General features: G+C 42.9%; 1 protein-coding gene across 3 annotated transcripts in view; it reads left to right on the top strand.

Annotated features, from left to right (window-relative positions):
* The window catches only part of NFATC1 (nuclear factor of activated T cells 1), a 131,046-nt gene that overhangs the window by 20,127 nt on the left and 89,270 nt on the right, over positions 1 to 21,649 (top strand). For all 3 annotated transcript variants that reach the window (XM_082234972.1, XM_082234974.1, XM_082234973.1), the window contains exons 2-3: positions 1,639 to 2,740; positions 11,842 to 12,001. In XM_082234972.1, the coding sequence (XP_082091098.1) occupies positions 1,639 to 2,740; positions 11,842 to 12,001 (1,262 nt within the window). The remainder of the gene's footprint in view (positions 1 to 1,638; positions 2,741 to 11,841; positions 12,002 to 21,649) is intronic.

Raw genomic sequence — 21,649 nt, 5'->3', positions numbered from 1 at the left:
TGGATTCAGTGTTAAAAACTCCCGCGAAGACTTTTGCCCCCCACAAACGTTGCTTTGAAGTGCAATCTAGGAAGAGATCATCAGGAACAGGATGCAAGTTTGAGGGGAGCTCTCTGTAAATGTCCTTCTGGTGGATCCCCTTCTCTGTGGGTGAACTTTGGCAGACTTACCTGGTAACAGCAGGCAGCTGCAGTGTTGCTTAGCAGCAGAAAGCTGCCATTCAAATTCCCCACAATGCCCTGGTGTAGTACTATGTAAGGGTCTTTGGAGGAAATTAAAATGGTGGCTTTGAGACTCAACTGCCCAGTGCTGTTAAAAAAGAAGTTTTTTTAAAGGTTGGCCAGGGTTAAGTGGCATTTGTGGGCTCTAACAGAGTGCTGGGACCTATGCGTGCCAATGTTGAGCCTGGAAATAATATTGAGAGAAGTTATTAGGAAGGCTGGAATCTTCATTTCCTCATAGCAATGTTATTAAGCATTGAAACACAGCATTTTCAAATGCACCGTTCTCTGGCAGAAGCTACACTGAAAGAAAGTCATTGTAGGGAACACTGTCTAAAGCACAATGCACATTATGCAAATAACATGTGTGGCCAATCTACAGGCGCCACAATTCACACAGGTAGCAGGCATGTCTGGACAAAAGCACAGGGACCCACGGGGCCCAGGTACGTCACAGAGTCAGGCCTTCCTCTCCTGTGCTGCCCTGTTCTCTGCTCTCAAGCTCAGTAGATTAGAAGCAAAGCCACACCAGAGCACAGACAGATGCATATTTGGGCATCACAGTGTCACTGCTTCATGTTTTGCACCACTCTTTCCCAAAAAAAGATTGGCCGCTAAGGCTCCATGCATTCCACATAATGGCAGTGAAGTTTTAGGGCAGCTTTGAATGTGTATTGGAAGCACTGAGAAAAGAGAAATGAGCGACTGCCATTCTCTCTGTGTGATCCATTGTAACAGCAGCTCAAACTCCTCTGTGAATTAGATGTGGGAGTTCAAGATATGCATCAAACCCTTGCTTCTTCTTTCTGCTTGGGAGCTTTGTGAGTCACGGCAATGTCGGTTGCACCAGAAACACACACACACACACGAAGATGCAGAGATAGCTTGCATTTGTTTCTTGGTAGCATCCAAATATGCCTTCAGTGTGCAATCAAATGCTCCAATTCTGTGGAATCATTTCTAGAAAGCAAGGGTGGAGAACCTGTGGCCCTCCAGATGTTGCGGGACTACAACACCCATCATCCCTAACCATTGGACAGGCTGGCTGGGGCTGATGAGAGTTGGAGTCCAACAACATCTGAAGAGCCCCTGGTCCCCTTCCTCTAGGTCAGGGTTTCCCAAACTCGGGTCCCCAGCTGTTTTTGGACTACAGTTCCCATCCTCTCTGAGCACTGGTCCTCCTGGGAAACCCTGCACTGGGTTATCAATGTAATTCCCACTTCAGAGCAGGAGAACAAAGAGCAAAGAGCCTGCTCACTGAATAGAAATAGCTAAAGTGGTGTCTGAACCCTGGTGAAGCTCTCATCCTATCCACTGGATCGCGTTTGGGATTCAGTTTGCTAATGAATTTCGTTTGCGTGTGCAACATCTCATGCCATTCTTTTTTGTTTTTTTATCTTTTGTTTTGTTTTTACAGAACATTATAACTATGCATCTTCAAATATAAATTCCAGCTTGCCTCTAAGTGTGGCACATCCTTCATTGTCAGCTCCATGTCATGGCCTTCAGACATCCAATCCAGTCATTTCGATTGTCCCATCAACTAATCATCCTTCGGGATATGGAGGGCATGCTGAAAGTGGCACCGCCGGATATTATCTGTCTCCCAACGTCAGACCTAATGGCGTGCCAGCACTAGAAAGCCCTAGAATCGAAATAACCTCTTACTTGGGGCTGCATCATAACAACAACCAGTTCTTCCATGATCCGGAAATCGAGGAGCCCGTCCCAAATGCCAAGAGATCGCCTACGACTGCGACGTTGAACCTGCCGAACATAGAGGCCTATCGAGACCCATCTTGCCTGAGTCCAGCAAGCAGCCTGTCTTCCAGAAGCTGCAATTCAGAAGCATCGTCTTATGAATCCAATTACTCTTATCCCTATACTTCGCCTCAGACATCTCCTTGGCAATCGCCGTGTGTGTCACCCAAGACCACGGACGCCGAGGAAGCGTATCAACGGAGCATGGTGACCTGCACGTTACTTAATTCGCCCCGACACTCGCCATCAGCGTCTCCCAGAACGAGCATCACCGAGGAAAACTGGCTGAGCACTCGCAACTCCAGGCCATCTTCTCCCTGCAACAAAAGAAAATACAGCCTGAACGGCAGGCAGACTTCCTACTCGCCACACCCCTCTCCAACACCCTCTCCCCAGACTTCTCCAAGAGTCAGCGTGACCGATGAGACATGGCTAGGAAACACTAACCAGTACACCAGTTCGGCCATCGTCGCAGCCATCAACGCCCTCACCACTGACAGCACAATAGACATGAACGATGGGATTCCTACCAAGTCCAGGAGAACGGCAATCGATCACACCCAGTCCATGACACTCAAGACCGAACCGAGCGGGGAAGATCATGGGACCATATCGCCAACAGCCGACTTGTCGCCAGAAGAGTTTCCGGGGTTTCAGCACATCAGGAAAGGAAGCTTTTGTGATCAGTACCTTTCGGTGCCACAACATCCCTATCCATGGGCCAAAACTAAGCCATTGTCCCCATCATCCTACATGAGGTACAAGTTTGTGGGATTTATTTTTTGTGGGGTAAAAATATATACATATTACTTTTCCTAATGCCCTGTCCCTGCTGACTCCCCGCTCCCCCCCCTTTTTTTGCTATTTCATCTAAAGAGTCAAAGACAAGATTTCTGGTGGCGCCTGTTAGAATCAGGCCTACAACATTGTGCTTCCGTTTTCTTTCGTGGTGTCCCCTGGTTTAATTTCACATTGAGCAATAGCAAGGCAGCATCAAGCCACCATCTGTAGGTTATTGGAATTGCTATATGGCTGCTTCTGGGTTCCTGTTGTTTCTCTTTTGTTTTTCCAACCTTGAAAACAGTATAACTTTGTATAAGAGTAATATAACAAAATAGATGTTACAGAATAACATTTATAAAAAAGAAAGCACAGTGGGAAAAAGTTTAAAATGACATGCCCTAACTTTACACACTACTGTATGGCTTTTGACTGGCTTGGCCTAGTTTTTAATGCCCAGTGGCCTGTTTGTATATTTAATGTCCTATTCCTAAGGGCACAGGTTGGCAGTTTGCAGGAGCTTCATGCAACCCCTGATCTCATGATGCTTTCTGTAGCCACCCTTCCATCTTACCAGAGTTCCTTCTTCCCTGTTCATTTCCTCCTTACATGACTTAGAATCATAGAATGGTAGGCTTGGAAGGAACTGCAAGGGCCATCTAGTCCAACCCCTTGCAATAAACGAATCTCTTCTAAAAGTGTTTCTCCTCCTATTCATACATAGCTTCAGAATAATTGGTAGGACAGTGGTGTTTTTTAAAAAATAATAATCCTGGTTTTATGGCTGGGGTGTGTATGTGCATATATCTGTATAGCACATCAAAATAAGGTAGCAATTACTTGCTTTCTATACTGTTAGTTAAATTGGTTAGTTGTACTAAAAAATAATAATCCTGTACATTTGAGAGTTGGAGTCCATCAACATGGGGTAGGGGATTGCCCACAGACCCCGCCCTCCACCCCTAAAGTTAGCCCCCATGTAATGTGGTGATGGGTGACGGATATGTCTGCACCATGAGGAAGTGTGGAAATGTGTACTAGATACCTACGACGTCTGTTTGGGAATTAAAGTTCTAAACATCATGAATGGAAAACTCACAGGCAGATGTAGATGCATGCTAGCTCCTAAACTGGTTTAGTGTGGGTTGTAGCAGTGATTTCCAGAACTGCCAACTTACTTCTAAAGGAGAACAATGATTTTCAGAGCTCTCCTGCATAAGAATTTATCTGATGCTATCTCCCCAAAAGTTTACATTAGCTGAGAAAAAAATGTGGCTAGGTTAGGGCCCTGCACGTGTGTGTTTAACAATCGGGGGGGGGGGAATCAAGTGGTGATTAGACCACCAGAATCTTTATCATACAGTAGCTAACAGAGATTTGTTTTCTAAAAAGGAAATAAACATTTTATCACCTGCAGTTAAAATGAACACAGCATTCCCTAGTGTGTTAATGAAAGTAAAATCCGGCATTTTTCCACTGTTTTGCTTTTGTGTTAAAAAAAATAATGTTTCCTGGTTTTCAGTCTGTTTCCATGTGATCTCATTAACTCGTGCTTCAGGACAGCTGGAAGCTACTGTAAAATTGTGGTTTAAGTTATTTTACCAATCAAATGCCCTGACCAAGCTTCCTTTAACCCATAAATACTTTTCATTATATGTATTATATATTAAATAACCCTGGACAACTGAATGCAGATGTCAATACAATCATGGGAGCACACAATTGAAATTGTTATTTTAAGTGCACTCCCCAAAAAAACACCTCCCCAGCAATAATTCGTCACGATTGAGCTGGGATTCCCACCCTCTGATACATCTGCTCCGTTTCAAAGTCTAGGTTAGGTTCCAGCAAATAATACAGATTCCAAGATCCACCCTGTTGAATGGTTTATTTGCCAAAACTATTGTATTACCTCTGTAATAAAAGGGGGGGGGGGAGGAATCCTAAAACAAAAGGGTGATTGGAAAATTCCTGAAGTAATGGTTGTTTTTTCACATATCTATGATCATATGGAAGACCACACCTGCCTCTATGTCAACAAGGCCCCTCTATCCTAAAAGGAAGTTCTTATTTGGATGTAAGAATTGGTGTGATTATAATTTCACATTTTGTATCCACAATAACCGGGTGAGATCATTTTTATTTCCATGTTATAGTTGGGGATTTGAAACTGTGAGATAGGGCATTGCTGAGAGCCATCCACTGTGCGCATGGCTGGTTAGTTTCACAATGGTGTTTGAGTTTCATGCAAACTCTGAATGGTGTCTCCAGGAGCTTGCTTTATTAGCATTCACAAGGAAACATTCCTGAGTTTCTAATTCCTCAACCCCTTTTTGCAAACACTTTGGGGTTCGGAGTGGGATGGGGAGAGACCAACCTTTTGCAGGAAAGTGGCTTCAATATTACAACCTTAGATTTCACTGGGGAGAATACTTGCCATGCCAGCCTGTCCAAGAACTGTGGAGATCACTGGCATTTAGTTCTTTAAAATCATAATAATCGGTGGGTCCTCATTGCATGCTTGGCACTGAGATTCTGATTCTGGATTAATCCCAAACATCTGGGTGCTGCTCCTGCACAAAGCCCACATTGAGAGCCTTGTGTGTGGATGTATTTGTGTGCATTTTAAGGTTCTGTTCTCTTTGCAACCAGGTAGCCTTTAATCTTGCGTGCCAAGATTTAGCATGTAGAAAATGTTTACAGCAGAACCAGCAGTTCATAAGGGAAGTATTGATACAAGCAGATTAATAGCCATGTGAATCATGTTGCTTCCAGCAAAATGGAATAACTTATCTAAACTTCTCCATCTATGATGGAAAATGCTCTTGAGGCAAATGATTACAGCCTAGTGAGGCAGAAAGAAGGGAAGCTGAGATATTTCAATAATCCTCCTTAGCTTTTGTTTAAGTGTCTTTGACAGGGAATTGTCTAGCGATGTAATAGAAATGGCATCCTCTGGTTTTGAACGTCGTATGGTTTCTAGTTAAAGACACAGCATCTAGGTATAGCTACAATCCTGACACAATCTTGCTTTTGAGAAAGGATCACTATGGATTACCAAGGTGCTGATAGAGCTCTATGTGCTGATAACACTTGGGAGTGATCATATTGATAGCTTGGGTCAAGTCCCTCATTCCCTGTGGAGACCAGAGCCTCAATAAGACTGCTGGCTAAACCTGCAGGAAAAACTCCTGGTTAGCTAAGAAAGAAAGAGGGTTAAACCACAGAGCCTAGGACTTGCCGATCAGAAGGTCAGCAGTTCGAATCCCCGTGACAGGGTGAGCTCCTGTTGCTCGATCCCTGCTCCTAACAACCTAGCAGTTCGAAAGCACGTCAAAGTGCAAGTAGATCAATAGGTACCACTCCGGCGGGAAGGTAAATGGCGTTTCCGTGCACTGCTCTGGTTCTCCAGAAGCAGCTTAGTCATGCTGGCCACATGATCTGGAAGCTGTACGCCGGCTCCCTTGGCCAGTAAAGCGAGATGAGTCAGTCACGACTGGACCTAATGGTCAGGGTCCCTTTACCTTTACCTTTTACCTAAGAAAACCACCCAGGTTCATCCATATGGGGGGGACAGTCCTATTACACTCAGCCTTTGTACCTGTAGAGGTTGCAGACAGCTGTGGGTAAATCCAGGTAATGAATGATCTGTCCATGACAATAGAATCAAATATGGCTTTCCTGCTCACAGATAATTTTAACCTAGTCCCCTACTGAAAACTCAATCAGAAGGCTGCCTTGCCCAGATATACACAGGTCTCTGAATACCACCAAGGCCATGAAATCCTTAGTCATTCCTGATAAGGCAGACCACTTTGGCATGAATGTCGAAGACGCCCAAGGCTAATGGTCTTTGGAGACGTCAACAGAACCCTTGAAACCACCTCAGTTAGCTCAAACAAGGAGATGTTTGGTGCACCAGCAGAATTTTTATCAGGCCACCAATGCACTCGAAGCTGGTTGATGGTTCAGCTGAGTTCATGGCTAGGGAGATGGAATGCCTAAAGTTCAAAGCCTCCCTTCACAATAAACTTAGTGCTGTGCAGAGAATTCTGGTGTACGTATTTGGGAGATGTTTGCCTTCATTCAACCAGGTTGTGTGCAACATAAGCCAGGTATTAATACATACTTCCCTCTTGGTATTGCACCACAAGATTAGATAATCAAATGTATTGGTATCTAGCATCAGTATGTACCAGCATGTACCATGCCAAAAGGAACCACCCCACTGTGAATTTTGCAAAAGTCTTCTGATACATTACAGCTCTTGCTTTTGTAAGTACAAAAGATGTTAATAAGCATCTCAAAGTGGTTTACATAAAGCATTGGCTTTAAAAGAGGATTATGCAAATTCATGGTGGCTAAGGTTAGCAAAGTCTACTCACCGTGATGGCTATGTGCTTCATCCACTGTCAGAGGCAGCATACCAGTTGCTGGAAACCATTGGTGAGCAGGTTGCACCTTGGGGAAAGCCTCTCTAAACAAAAATGTCTTCAGTGGGTACCTAACTAGAAGCCTGTCTGATTTCAGCTGGTAATTGATCCCAGGGAGCTGGAGCTACAACACTAAAAGCCAGGTTTCCACCCCACAGGTTAAGTTCACTTTGGGGCCATCCGGCACTCTCAGCATTGCCCCATCGAGGAGTGCAGTTGCCAGGCAGGGATATAGAGGGCAAGGTGGCCCCTTAGGTATCCTAGCCCCAAGTTTGTAGTAGGGCTTTGAATGCTAAAAACGGGACCTTGAAGTACAATTAGTAGCATATTGCAGCTCTCTCAACTGAGGTATTATATGGTGTTGACAGTCAGCAATCTAGCTGCTGGACTAGGTTAAGCCCAAGAGAATCCCCACAGGAACTAGAGACAGGGCCTTTCCGGTGGTGACTCTGTATTTATGGTACCCCTTCCCAAGGGAGATACACGCAACCACATCAGTAGCAGTTAGTAAATGGACCGTAAAGGCATGCCTATTTCAGCTAGATTTTAACTAAAAATGTGCTGTGAGTTGGATTTTTTTAACATCATGTTAAACTTTCTTAAAATATTTAATATTTAAAAATGCAGTGTATTGCATTTTCTCCTTTAATTGTTTGTGATAGCCACTTGAGTGGGGCTTTGCTCTGAAAGGTGGCATCTAAATAGCACTGATCAACAGAGCTGTCTGATTCCACAGGGTACAATATATGCGCCATCTGCCAAGAAGGCTTTGGCAGGGTGAAAAACACCCATGCTCCTGAAATAACCACAGCTATGGGCATTTTACTGCTTAATACAGCATCTGTGGGATCATTAGTAGTTTTCATATTTCCACGTGTTATGTGTAGGCTACCTAGTTAAAGTTTATTATTTTGCTGCTATTATGTTATTGATCCTTTTGGCTTACATATTTGGTCTGTTTGCTGTTTTGGGGGACCAAAGGTAATATATTGTTTGTGCCCACCCCAGTTTACATAATAAGAAAAAGCAGAATATGTTTGCTTTAAAATGATTGCAGTGAAGTAATATGACAGTGTGGCCTGTATACGACATATTTGTAATGTAACCTGTACCTTTTCACAATAAATGTTAGCATGTGGACTGCCTTGCCAATTGACAAAATGAAAGTCCAAATATTCAGCCCTCTCCCCACCATGGCTCCTGATATTGTTTATATCATAAGACATTTCATAAATTTGATTTTGGAATTCTTCTAGAAATAGGGTGTTTTTAAAAATCCTTCTTCAGCACCACTGTGGATGATTGAAATGCCATATGTAAAATTCAGCATTAGGGACCCTAAGTATGATCACTTTTTCTCCTAACTTTTTAAACTTTGCTTGAAAACAGGGATTTGTTGGAAACTTAATTTCCAGTTTCCTTCCACTGTGAACTATTTCAGTCCCTTTCTGCAAAAGGAGACAAAGGTGTTTTAAAGAAAAAGATCTGGCTAGATAATGATATTTCATGTGATCACCACATATAAGATGTCACTAGGCATCACCTGTGCAGTTTGACATTCTGTTTGTTACTCTTGTTAAACTGATCAACTGCTGTTGTGAATCGTTGCCAGTTCTGTTAACTGATCTGACTCCTCTATCCTTGATTGCTCCTCGATGCATACAAATTAAGCAGTGAAGGCTTTTCATGACACGATAGGATTAATTTCACTCGCTCAATTTGGGTGTGGCGGGTGGCTGTGAAAGGCAAGAAGAAACACCAGGAAAATTGTGACAACTTTATTTGCTGCACTGGCTCCACCCACTCTGCCTTGCTCCAAGCATTTGTGTGGCTGCAGTCACTTTCACAGCCAAGCTAGTCCTGGAAGAGTATTGAATTTTCGTACTAGAATAACAGTGGGTGAGTTTGCCAGTTGATGATCAGTCTAGCTCCAAAGAAGACTTTGGGATTTTGCTGATTAGGGGCCAATCCACACATGAACATGGCAGGAAACCCAGATTTGTCAATGAGGGTATAAGTCAACAGTCAGCCAACCCTGGCACATGGGTTTTGAAACATGTTTGTCTCATTCATATGGTACATTAATTTTAGATCTACACAAAACAGCTGATGCTTATGGAATAGTACAGTTTACAGCTCTTGTCTTCACTGAGCATCTGCCCATGTATTCTTCAGGATATTACCCTGTGTGTGATGCAGTTGGGCTCTCCTGTGCTGCAGGAAATTAAGTGCACAATACAGATAACCTAGAATAGGAAATTGCATTGCCAAGCCACAACCCATGAAACTGTTTAAGGCATCATGCCACTTCCTCTGTCAGGAAAACTGCATTTAATTCTCAATTTATTATTATTACTTTTGTTGGTTGGCCCTTGCAGTGGGATTTTAATTATGGCATGCCTAACTACAGGGTTGCCTTATAACAGCAACAGCAACAACATTCAGTCAGTGTTTCAGGTGCTCCTCTAAGATCTTAAGGAGAGAAAATAAAGTTTGGTTTGTGTGTTTTTTAATTCAGCCAGCTTCACCTTGCTTTTTCTCTCCATCTCCCTTTAAAAGTTAGAGGATCCAAACTTTGTGATGATTGATGGATTAGAGCTTTTAAGAACAGAACACCCTGGAAATGTCACAATCAGATAGATATTTAGGGGAAAGAGAGAGCGAAATCCATCATATATGAACTGGCTTAAAGATGGAAGCATCTGTTTCATAACATGAAGTGATCTGCAACATGAGTTATGCAGCTGCTCTATATTATATAAATTATTCTTGCAGTCAAGCGGGAGCTCCAGATAATTATCCAGGAACATTTAAATGCTAGCATACATAGATGTACACAGAACAGGATGAGCCTCATGAACTTGCCAATTGTGCTTGAGTGAAAACTTTACGCCAGTCACCTCAGGCTTCTCAAGACCGTGTGGCATGGCAACACTGTAATCATATCAGCTTTGACTTAAATTGAAGGAGAGGTGTCTGCTTCTTATAGTTGTAGATAATATTTTGGTAGTAGATTTTACCCTGGATCCTATTCACACCAACCATTGAGTCTATAAGGGGGGATAAGTCATTCACTCAGATTTGACTTTCAGTGGTCTGTGGCACAGAGAGCAGGACTTTATGGCAGAACTGGATGGAAGCAGGAGGAGCCATGGGCCTGGCTATAATGTAGTTGGCTTTGATCTTAAGACCTCGTAAGTGGCTTGGGACTGGAAGGACTGGAAGGACTGTTGAGTCTCACATGAAACTGCCTTGTGCAGATCTTCCTCAGAGGCCCTGCTCAAAGTATCCTCACCTTCTGAGAGGAGGGGGTAGGCATGAGACACAGGGCCTTTTCATGAAATCACAGAGTTGGGACCACGAGGGTCATCTAGTCCAATGCGGGAATCTTTCTTTGCCCAGTGTGGGGCTCAAACCCACAACCTTGAGATCAATAGTCTCCTTCTCTACTGGCTGAGCTATCAGTTGTGTCACCTTGATTGTGGACTGCTTCTTCCCCAGTTCATTTTCTCAGTGTCCTACCTGGTGGCTTTTAGACTCATGCATGCTTTTAATGGCAATTGGGACCTTTTAACTTTCACTGCTACTTTTGAACGCACATTTAGGCTATTGCTGGATCTTTTCTGTTTCTGTTTTGGAAACTCAAGCTGCAAGGCAGGATATAAATAATTCCAACCGATAAATTGTCAGGGAGGTATTTGTACCTGCCCCTCCTGCAAGGTGACGTTGCCTAGTCCCCAACTCAACAGCCATGTGAGGCAACATACATATAGAAAAGAGGGTCACTCTGATATTTTTGACTTGACTTGTAGCATCCTTGTCAAAAAGATTGGCTACCACTGACCTATATTACCTGCATAAACTGTAAATGGTTGCGCTTATGTGACAACTCAGGGCTCATTTTTCACCTTGGGTAGATGCGGAGACATGTGGCCCTCTAGATGTTGTTGAGAGAGGGGAGGAGGAATCTCTGAAAGACAGGTGCAACATCACCTGAGAGATCCTGTTCTGGCATCTGCCCTGCCTGTCATAGAGGTGAACTCTCCACAATGGCAGTACAGGAAGGCATGGACTCATTGCTGGCTGAAGTCAGTTTGCCTGTGCTGAAGAAAAAGCAAAGATACACCCTTAGTGCAGAGGGAACATGGCTGAGCCAATCTGTGGCTGAAGCCAACTAAATAATTTTGGTTGCTGCTGAAACATGATAAAAAAAGTAGGTTGAATGTAAATTGGAGAAACTGAAGTTCTGATACCCAACCTCACCCAGAGTCTAACTCAGAATAGATTCCACCCCCCACCCTCCATGCACACATCTTACTTATCTGCATTTGTCCATTTTGATTAATGGGCTGATGCATTAAGTGGTGTGTTTTTTTAAACCCAAGCTTAAAATGTTTTCCGTTTTTGTTTAAGCATCTGATTGCATCTGGCCTATCAAATCTGTGCCATACATAAATCTTCATAAAATAGCCATTACCTATTAAATTACTTATGTCATACCATTATCTCCATTGATGAAATTTTAAGTGTAAGATGGTGAAGGATGAACTGCTAAACGTGGCATCTAAAGTAATAGTGCCAGATTCTTGCGGTTTATGATAGTGGACTGGATGTTAATATTTAATCGCGGTTGCTTTCCATTACAGCCCATCCTTGCCTGCTCTGGATTGGCAGCTGCCGTCTCACTCAGGACCTTATGAACTTCGGATTGAAGTGCAGCCGAAGTCCCACCACCGAGCCCATTACGAGACCGAAGGGAGTCGAGGGGCTGTCAAGGCATCTGCGGGGGGACACCCAGTGGTGCAGGTAATAGCCTTTCTCATGCTCGCTAAGATGGCTTGTTTGTTTGGGCAAGGACCCCTGTGTGTATCTCTTGCAAATTCTAACAAGCTTTGATGACCTTGGTTGGTATGCTACTTCCAAAAGTTACGTCTTGGCCTTCGTTGAACCATATAAACTGTCCCCTTATAAACCGTCCTGGATTCTGTGTTCATCCTCCAAGGCCTTTCTTTGTGTGCCCCCTCCACATGAGGTTCGGAGGGCAACAACACGATAATGAGTCTTCTCTGTAGTGGCTCCCCGGTTGCGGAATGCTCTCCCCAGGGAGATTCACCTGCTGCCTTCATTATATATTTTTAGGCATTAGGTGAGAATGTTCTTCTTCAACCAGGTCTTGGGCTGATTAATATTCTACAGCCTTTTAAATGTGTCTGTAGGAAGAGGGGAGGTTATTGTTTTGCTGTTTTGTTCCAATTACTTGTTTTTATCCTGTGTTTTATCCTGTGATCTTATGATGAAGGGCGGTATATCAAACAAACATTACATGTTATATACTCCTTTGCCCTGGGCATGAGCCTTCATTGGTTCAACAACAACAGGCCTCCAAAGACTGAACGTGTGCCCTACAGTGTGCTTCATACAGAACCACAATAATGTGGTTACTATCAGAATGCTTCTGTTTGCTGACAGTTATGTAGCACTTGACATACCACTCAGGCTGCAATTCTATGCAGTGTTAGGTGTGTTTAAAACCATTGCTTTCAGGGTCCTTAGATGAGCCTAACTCCTACGATCAGACTATGTTTGTGCATGAGCTCTGGTAGCCTGAAATAAGGTGGCCAACTGGTGCAGGGACAAGCTGGTTGCCGTGGTCATCCTTGTGCATTACAGCAGCATGAATAAACATTTTCAGCAACAGCCATATATCACTGTTGAATATGTACTCAGGAGATGTGCATAAGAAGATACAATGATAGGTGAGTGATAACAACTGCGCTACGAATACCCAGAGCAAGTCTCCTTAATACTGCACATTTTCAGAATATGCAACAATATATTCCACAGTATTGGCTCCACACTCCTATGTCCAAAGATAATTGCTCAAAGTCTCTGTGTAATGCAGGATGTTTCTGGCTTCTTGATATTGTTACATTGTTCATATTGAAATTGATGCATGCACAAGATTGTAACAAGACTTCTTGAGAGAAAAGCAGGAAGGAGTTTTCTTTTGCTGTATTTACGAAGTCTGTTGGCTTTTCTTTCATGAATGTTTTCCGAGTGTGCTACATTTTGTTTCAGATGGAAATAAGCTTTTCTCAAGTCTGAATAATTCAAAATTGGAAAGCAAGGCTCTTTGTCTACTTTTTTCCTTCTCCCACACCCATTCGTCCCCTGAAAGCTACAGGTTGAACAGTGTACCATCAAATCTTCTGTAGCTGAATTATGGTTCTATCAGTAATAAAGGGGCAACATCATGATTTCCTTGCTTACATAAGAAATCTTACTGAAGTCTATGGCAAGATACCGTTTGTATACCACGAGAGCCTCCCATTTGGGATGTCTTAGTATTGTTGATGCTTACTAGGAGAGGGTCTGCAGCGTTTCAGACAGGAGTCTTTTCTGAAACCTACTTGGTTATTCTAGGATTGAAACTGAGACCTCCTGCACGGAAAGCTGAACAGACAAGACAGTCAGTGTATACCTGTGTAAAAAATAGGGTTGGCTAATGCTTGGGTGTTTATGGAAGCTCATCAAATACTTGCTTTGATGGGGCCTAAAATTCCTCTCATGTGGCCTGCATTTATTTAAAAGCTTTTAGGGGGTGGAAGAATCTTTCTTGAAATTTGCTCTCTGCTCATTCTTTGAAAAAATAAAATAATAATGCAAGTTCAGGGTGGTTTTCAGCTGGGAATAATTTTAAGTCTTGAATTCCAGAGAGATAGCTAAAGATTTTACTACCACAGTTTAGCTTCTTTAGCACATTTCACTGTGGAAATTTCATCACGCCTATCTCATTATTTGTGTATTTAAAGCAAAAACAACAAGTGATGTTTAAGATTAAAATTTCTAGTGATACATTTGTTTGTATGTACCCTGCTAGCAGCCCAGTGCAAGGAAATGTAGATGGGAGGCATCAATTCACAGTGGCCAGTTTGACCTTTAAAATTTCCACCCGGATGATTGGGGGGGGGCGGTGGAACACAGTGCCAACATTTAATTGGGCTAAATGTGTCCTGGCACTCCCCTGCAATCTCTTTCTACAGTGTGTGGAAATAAAACGAAGTCTGCTGCGTGTCTCTGCATAGGCAGGGTTGAAGAAAAGGAAAAGGGATGTAGTAAAAAAAAAAAAAAGCTGGAAGGAAAAGAGGAAAGCAAACCTCAAATCCATGGGTGTAATGAATATGAATCTAGATTTCAGTCCCTGGAATAAGCGGAGCTTGTTTTTCTTTGTTCTCCTTCTCCATGGGGAAAAAAACCAAGATTCTGGGTGGAGCAGGGGGTTCCCTAAGTATTTTTTTTTATTATTCCAAGCATCCTTTTCCCCTCTCCAAAGTCTCCATTGATTATCTATCTATCTATCTATCTATCTATCTATCTATCTATCTGAAGGGATGTCAATATTCAGGCATCCTGACTCATGCCAGCCTAACATCTCCTGAGGGAAGTAGTCAGTCTATAGAAAGTTAAAGAGCTGGAAATCAGGAGGACAGACGGCAAAACATGGCTGGAACCTGAGCAGACAGCTAGAGCCTTGCACACCAGTGTTTGATTACTTCTTAATTTAATTTACGGTATATCCCGCTTTAAAGCCCCAAGACGAACTCAAAGCAGTGTATAAAATATTATCATAACAACAGCCCCATTCAAGTCTGCTATCAGGATCAGAGACAACATGGTGCCAGGGTTATTCAGTTGGCATTTCCTCCCCTCTTCTTCTTTTGCTGAGAATTGCTGGTTCCCACGGATGTCCTCCAATGACTCTGTTCTTGGAAGGACCTTGCTGTATCAGCCATAGGGCTCGCTGAGGAGGTAGACAGGGGAAAGAGGCTCTGGGCACAGTGTTAGCAGTGGCGTGAGCCCATCTTTGCCTGGGCTTTGAGGAGAAGGGACTGTGATGTCCCTCCATGGAAGTCAGGCTGGGTCAACGCCACTTGAGGCATGAGCCCTCACACTGGGTCAGTGGTGGTTTCTTTGTATTCTTTTGAAGAGAGTGTGTAAGGAAAACTGGAAGTGTATCTGCCTGCTGTTAATTTCCTCATGAGCACAACTGTTAAATGTACAGGAGCCATGCCCTCCAGCACTCTCTATCTGATGCACAATTTCATTTACCACATTTAGTTTCTGTGTTGGTTCAACATATTCTGAGCTGTATGTTATTAGGCTCTCTACTCCTTTCTCATCTCACTACAATTGCCAGTGCGAACCAGCACTCGCATGTGTATGTTGTCATTGCAGTTGGCACAGCTGGGTGGTCTGTTACAACACAGATATAGCATTGGCTGGATGAACGTTAAATCTAGTTGTGTGGGGCTTCATTCCTCATTTTCCTCATTCAATTCCTTCTTTAGCCTTCTCTCTTTCCCCCCAGCGTTATTCAACCAAGTGAGATAATTAGTGATAAGGGAGATGTCACCTGTTTTCAGGGAGGGACCTCAGCCTCACACACTCAATTGTTTTGTGACTTATTATTTTTGCCGCCTTCAGAATGAATATGCATAAAGTCACCTGAGTGCTTAATCTCACTTCCCACACTCCTACACATTTGCTGTATACTTGTTTAGCTACCATGGCAGCCCTGAGTTATCCCGAGGATTTCTAAATGTTTGGAGAGTGAGATGAGCTTGACACACCTAGAAAGAGCTAAAAATGTTCTGAGAACACTGGCTAATCAAAGGTGCTGGTTAATTGGCCACCGTGAGGTAATGCTTGGCAAAGGGTTTCATGCCCCGTCTCATAAAACTGTGTTGCTAATCATAATGACTCTTCTATATTCAGTATTTTGCAAAGGGAGAAAAAGAGTCTTCTGTTCTGGGAATTGAAGAATCTGGATTTCAAATCCTTCCCTCCCACTAACATCCTGTGTGGCCCTAGGCAACTGATTTGATTTCTCTGATACTGAGCACATACAGCATATTTTCACTCTCAAGTGCTATGGGGTATTTCAGCACTAGAGGCCTTGTACACAGGAAACAGAAGAGGAAGTAAAGGGTAATTCAGGGTTAGAGCTGACAAACCCCTCAATTCGGCAGCAAGTGGATATAGAATCATTATCACCATCATCATAAATAATAATTTATTATTTATACCCTGCCCATCTGGGCAGCTCCCAATCGAATATTAAAAACACAATACAGCATTAAATTGTAAAGTTTTGGACTTGCCTGCCACTTCACCTTTTATCTGTCAGCGTTTCTCTGTCCTTTGTCCATATGACTTGTTGGTCAGCCTGTCCAAAAAAACATAGAAAAGCCCCATGGCTTTGTTCATATCCAGGTTCGTTCCAAAGACATTAACCACAGTTTCCCAGTTGGGACAAAATGGGAAACCATGGTTAGTGGAAGTCTTCCCAAGTTGTTTGCTCAGTTGTCCTTTTGCCGCTTTGTTGTTGCCTTTTATACTAATTTGCTGATAGTGGGGAAAACAGCTGTTTAGACATGTCCTGGTGCGGTCACTTTCAGTTAAAGGTAAAGGGACCCCTGACCATTAGGTCCAGTTGTGACCGACTCTGGGGTTGCAGAGCTCATCTCGCTTTATTGGCCAAGGGAGCCAGCGTACAGCTTCCGGGTCATGTGGCCAGCATGACTAAGCCGCTTCTGGCAAACCAGAGCAGCGCACAGAAACACCGTTTACCTTCCCGCCGGAGTGGTACCTATTTATCTACTTGTACTTCGTGCTTTCAAACTGCTTTCAGTTATGTCCATTCAATTTCCTGGTTGTGCCTGTAGTGCTTTGGGATGCATGGACATCACCACAAGATACTTAATAATAAAGATAAGATATCTTAATTTTTAACTCCGGAGTGTGGTTTGTTTTTCCAATGAGTAAAGGAAAGATAACATGTTTTGGAAGTCTATATACTGAAGAAGTTTTAAAGCATTTAAAAACACTGATAAAAGCATATACGGTGTAACAGAACATTCCATAAAACTGACAATGCCAGTGTTTCACCCAGTTTTTGAGTTCAAAACCTATTAATTGTAGGAGGGGGAAGAGGAGGAGAGGAATAAAATCTTTGGCTTCAGGAGGGCTTCTTACAGTGAGTTTACTATGTGGTTAACTCAAACCCCTTCACACATTGTTCCACTGTGTTCACTGTTCTCTGGTTGCTGTTTATACCAGACTTGTCCCTAATGGATATGCATTCAGTTTTTGAAGGTGAAGCAATGTGTGTACACTCAGAATCCTCCCCTTGCATGCAGTTGTGCACAAGTGCATTTGTCTATGTGTAGGACCCTTTCACATTGCCGGTGAACATGCAGTAGTGGGAGAATGACTGGAACATGAGTTGTTGTGGCTATTCAGTTTGAACTCCTAGACCCCTCATGCGTTTCCCAGTGTGCAAAGGGATTTGATAGAACTCCCCTGTGATGGCGTCACTCCTCTGCCACACAAATAAGAGAACAGCTCGTCTCTTTAGAAGAAACCCAGCAAGTTCTAAAGAAGTGTGACAGTCCATCCTAGTTGGTTGTGTCATTAGCTCTTTTGGAATTTGGATTCTCTGCTGAAGATGCTTCTTTGGGAGAACGTGATTCCATGCCTCTTTACTCAGAAACAACAACTATTGCGTCCAGTGCGTGTCAGACATTTGCTATTTGTTAGATGATTAAAGCTGTTGCTTGTTAAAATGACAGTTTTTTTGAGGTTTTAAATTCTAGTAACTTTTCATTATGTTTTTAATCATTTTTGTGAGCCATTGAGTTAAAAAACTTTTTTAAAAAAACAATGGATTGCAAATGTTAATTTAACTGGAGTCTTGCTGCACATAGTGAAAGAGTTTAAAACAATAGCAGATGAAGGGTGTGTGTGGAAATAGTGTTTTAAATGCTCCTTCAACCAGCACTAGAAACTCAGATATATAAGCAAGGCACCAAATGGCTCCTTAAACCAAGGTTACAATTGCCAAAATGAAATGCCTAGTTGCCATTTTGGGGCAAGACCGCTCTAAAGTATTATTTTTCAAATGATGGACTGACTGTGATTGATTCTCAGTTAAACATCTGGCTAGTTCAGATGACATCCTGGAGCTAGCTTAAGAATTTTGAGAACTGAAAGAATAAAAGTCACTTTATCCAGGGACAGCATTGGAGAATATATACAGTATACATATTATTCACAACTGTGAGCAGGGCAGGGGGGTGAGGTAAGTGAAGACAAGTGACAACAGTTAACTATAATGTTGTCCACTGCTCCTGTTCAGGCTGCACAGAAAAAGCGTTTTGGTTCTTGAAATTCATTTTGACTGTGCAGATAAAATATACCTGATAGTATTCTACAGGATATGTTGCTAGTGTGTTAAAACAGGCAAGATCCAATGATCCCCAGGCATGGACCATCCTGGCACACAGGCATCGACACTTGGTCACAAGTGGCAAATGAAGGTAAAGGTAAAGGGACCCCTGACCATTAGGTCCAGTTGTGGCTGACTCTGGGGTTGCGGCGCTCATCTCGCTTTATTGGCCGAGGGAGCTGGCATACAGCTTCTGGGTCATGTGACCAGCATGACTAAGCTGCTTCTGGCGAACCAGAGCAGCACACGGAAATGCTGTTTACTTTCCTGCCAGAACAGCACCTATTTATATACTTGCACTTTGACATTCTTTCAAACTGCTAGGTTGGCAGGAACAGGGACTGAGCAAGGGGAGCTCACCCTGCCGCGGGGATTCGAACCGCCAACCTTCTGATTGGCAAGCCCTAGGCTCTGTGGTTTAAACCACAGCACCACCCACATCCCTAAGTGGCAAATAGTCAGGTGCAAAATGTGCCTGGCTAATTTTGAACAATGCCTTCAACATCAACAGAAAAGCTGGAGTTAGTGGTTTGGCTGAAAGTACAAGACAGGACCTCTGCTGTAAACCCCTCATAGCCCGACAAATAACTTGGGGGATAATTGAAAGTGACCCATTGGACCATCCTGTGATGTTCAAAGAGACTGTCCTGCTCACCTGCTGCTAATCACTGTTTTTCGCTGAAGTGAGGTGAAACCTGTTTTTAGACATAGAAACCCAAGTGACCCGGGAAGTATTGAGTGAAGTGCAGTTTGACAAGAGGATAGATAAGACAAAAGTTTTTAATATAGAGACTTACTGGTACGCTGTGATTAAGTTTATCCCTATATGGCAGGCCTCATTTTTATGCTTTTTTTTGGGGGGGGGGTAACTGGCCCTTGAAAGAAAGTGTTACCCTTTCAACCAGAGGGAATTGTAATCCCGTCTCACACTGAGAATATACAGAAATTGGCAAGCACCTGTTAGCCAGGTTGCAGTTAATAGCATGCAGCCGCAGAGCTGTACTACAGTCCAGACAGGGAGCCTAAATTTTATAGCTCTGCTTTTAGACAGACGGTACTTTTAAAGAATAAATCTAAGCTGAATAGCTTTCACACATCTTGCCTCTGCATAGTTAAAGCTAACCACAAAGTAGCAGACAGATAATCAAAATTGAAAAGGAGAATAGCCTGGCAGATGTTTTATGCATATTATTGCTGCCATAAATCTAATAAAATGGGAGCAGGGCTGTGCATCATTAGTGAATTATCTAGGGCGGGGAAAGTTTCTTAGCTCACATACAGCCAGCTCCACAGGATTACTGTATAACCAGAGCTGCCAAGGTAGCCATCTACGCTCCCCAAAAATGCATTCTTCAGAAAATAGAAATGTTCAGGATTACTATCACAAAGGCTGCTGAGATTTGAAAGATTGGTGTGTTGTGTTGGTCTCTCCGAATGCCTTATAAGTAAAATGCTATATATTTTAGATAGTCAGTTGGATCACAAAAAGAACAATACATCTCAGAGTGAAAATAGGATGCCCTGAAACAGGGTGTGCTGCTGCTTTTGATCATTTCATTGCTGGTACATGTTACAATGAACCAGGTGACTTGTAGGGGTGTGTACGCTGTAACAAAAAAAAGGGGGGGCCTATCTTCTGTTTTTGGAATAATGATTTAGGATTGTTGTTGTTTAGTCGTTTAGTCGTGTCCGACTCTTCGTGACCCCATGGACCAGAGCACGCCAGGCACTTCTGTCCTCCACTGCCTCCCGCAGTTTGATCAAACTCATGCTAGTAGCTTCAAGAACACCATCCAACCATCTCATTCTCTGTCGTCCCCTTCTCCTTGTGCCCTCCATCTTTCCCAACATCAGGGTCTTTTCCAGGGAGTCCTCTCTTCTCATGAGGTGGCCAAAGTATTGGAGCCTCAGCTTCACGATCTGTCCTTCCAGTGAGCACTCAGGGCTGATTTCCTTCAGAATGGAGAGGTTTGATCTTCTTGCAGTCCATGGGACTCTCAAGAGTCTCCTCCAGCACCATAATTCAAAAGCATCAATTCTTCGGCGATCAGCCTTCTTTATGGTCCAGCTCTCACTTCCATACATCACTACTGGGAAAACCATGGCTTTTACTATACGGACCTTTGTTGGCAAGGTGATGTCTCTGCTTTTTAAGATGTTGTCTAGGTTTGCCATCGCCTTTCTCCCAAGGAGCAGGCGTCTTTTAATTTCGTAACTGCTGTCACCATCTGCAGTGATCATGGAGCCCAAGAAAGTAAAAAAATGATTTAGGATAGGGGTCCTCAAACTTTCTACACCAGGACATACTTGAGAAGGCTGAACATTACTGAAGCCAACCAGTCATGAAATTATGGTACAGGCACAGAGCCAATCAGAAAAGACGGCAGATAAAGGTGGAGCTTAGCATAAACCACATCAGCATACTGACATCATTTTCTCTAGGGTGGATCTACACACAGGAAAAACCCCTGCTAAAAATCATTATAACAAAAGAAAAGAAAACCCTATGTAAAATCACAAAGAAAAGTTTTGTGCTCTACAGCGCCTTCTGGTGTTGCATATTTATAACACATTAAAAATGCTTGGTTGTTGTTTTTTTACTAATGTAGCTGAATCCCAAATCTGTCTTTGGAAATGGCTAAATTAATTGCTGCCACAAATGTTATGTGTGCTCTGGAGGCATCGTCACTCAGACTCTCAAGTTTAGGCAGAATTTGCTGATTCAGAGGCAGTGAGTGGAGAGGGCTTTTTATTTTTTATCACCCCCCCCATGCTGCTCGAAATATTTTTACTCATCACCTGTCATTTGTTCTATCCTTTTGTTTACCGTGTAATATGAATTGAGCAGAGTAAAGCGCTGAAAGGCCTGACAGCTTCCGTTGGAGCAGCCCTGCCGTCTAGACATGGCAGAAAAGTATTCCCCAAACACACATTTGAAGTGTGCAACTGCTACTGCAGCCTTGAAAATACAACTGGGAAGTGAAGATTGAAAATATAAAACCTAGTAGATTGAGGAAAAAACTGGACATTAATACAGCTAAAAGTCACCTGGGAGTCACCTTGAGTACTTTAAATAATTGTTATAAATACAATAGGCAGACAGAGATTCAGAAGACCCTCTTTTTGGTCTTTCATTTTTGCTTGCTCTCTGTTAATTATATATAGAT

This window comes from Podarcis vaucheri (assembly GCF_965113315.1).
Source record: "Podarcis vaucheri genome assembly, chromosome: 8".
In the NCBI taxonomy this organism is placed as follows: domain Eukaryota; kingdom Metazoa; phylum Chordata; class Lepidosauria; order Squamata; family Lacertidae; genus Podarcis; species Podarcis vaucheri.
This window is presented reverse-complemented; position numbering and strand designations above follow the sequence as displayed.